We start from the raw sequence: 1643 nt of genomic DNA on the forward strand, positions 1-1643 counted from the left end.
AGGCTGCGCAGGTCCTAGCAGATTATTTTGAACAGCAAGGAGTACAAGCACGGCTGCAATAGGCTGTTACCAAGCTAAGAAGCAAATGATAATAACTGATTGGCTTCCAAAGGAGTAGATTTGTATCGCACGTTTTGATTTTTTGCGCATTAGTAAGCAGATACTGCATATGTGGAATAAGGTATGCAATTGCGCCTAAACATACCTGATTATCCATTGGTAAATTAACCCGCGGTTCCAATTTTTGTCCCCTGATGACCGCGGTTAACGGAACTTCACTATATTTTTGAAATAGATTTTTTCGTTTTTGTTAAAAAAATATATTTGCAAGCATATTTTTTGAAATAAGTTTAATTCGTATGATAATGTTTTAAGCAAAGAGCCCCTTGCTCGTTTAATGTCGTTCGTTTCATACTTTTTCAGTTGATATCACTGTGTAATCTTTTCTTAAAATGAGATGAATTGTATTGGTTGGTATGAATGCACTGTTCACTGAATACCAATGAATAAAAGCAGCAGACGACACATAGTTATGGTCGCAAATTCTGGACTTCTAATGAGAACACACGCACAACGTATCGAAATTGGTGCACCTAGTGCTAAGCAAGTTCTGTGCACTAAATAAATATTTAATAACACTCCCCCGTCAATGATGAAGTTCATCACGTGTCTGTTGGTTCTGTTAGATAACGTAAGATGTCACGTAATTCTAGTAACTGTGTATGACTTATGTCACCGTCCAGTCGAATAATATTAAAAATAATACTGAAATTTAAAGAATTAAAGAGTATAACGTAGTATAAGCAACATGCTCTTCACATATGCAGTTGTGAGTTTTGCATAAATGTTGACAAAGTGCTACACAAGGTGCAAACGAATCAAAACAAAATTTGCAAATTTTATTAACATCTGCAGAGCAGTATCAAAAATATTCGTTTAAAATCACTATCCTGAAATACAATTGCCTTTGATATTTTGCAATGAAAGACTTAATCACTGCTACTCATTAAACCAATTTTCACAAAACAAAATCACGCCATCATTCAATCATATAATCGCCCATTACATCAATTAATCATTCACTGAATCATCCATTGATTTGAGTTTTCTACTCTTCATTTTTTCATTTTCATTCTGACTTACAGCTGTTCTCACTTTACGGCATTTTTCCATTCTGAAATAGAAAAGTACTATCAGACATATCAGTATTTCTAAAAATTATAAATGTCATTAAATAAAATTTTTTGAAATTGCTATTTTAACGGCTAAAAAACAAAATTATTAAAAAATGCAATTTCAATAATGAAAAAATAGATTTCAATTTCGCTTCAAATATTAGCACAAATTTAAACTAATAAATAAAGACGTCCAATTAATGATTCCCCTTCAGAAGTGAAAAGATGCGCAGAATCATACAAGCAAGCTTGAAAATTCAATGATTTCCATGGTCTTAGAAAATCACTAAAGAACTGCAACGAACTGAAATCACCAAAAAATCACATCATCCGTATGACACAGTATCACAGAACAAAATAAGTATAAAAAAAGCAAACTAAAAAAATAACAATGCCCAATTTCCCTATGCATGATCCTTAAATAAAAGTCAACTATTCCATCCAGTTAAACATTGAAAAAATATGCGT

General features: G+C 32.3%; 1 protein-coding gene across 1 annotated transcript; it reads right to left on the reverse strand.

Moving 5' to 3' along the window:
* Positions 1 to 489: 489 nt before the first annotated feature.
* Tsp_14106a (hypothetical protein) lies at positions 490 to 1469 on the reverse strand (the record flags this gene model as incomplete). The annotated part of the gene is made up of 5 exons (XM_003365950.1): positions 490 to 610; positions 667 to 765; positions 795 to 909; positions 1140 to 1211; positions 1367 to 1469. Coding segments are annotated over 5 exons (510 nt in total), but the record flags the coding sequence as incomplete, so codon positions are not given.
* Positions 1470 to 1643: the final 174 nt, after the last annotated feature.

The sequence above is a fragment of the Trichinella spiralis genome, assembly GCF_000181795.1.
Source record: "Trichinella spiralis strain ISS 195 chromosome Unknown Scfld6813, whole genome shotgun sequence".
NCBI lineage: Eukaryota > Metazoa > Nematoda > Enoplea > Trichinellida > Trichinellidae > Trichinella > Trichinella spiralis.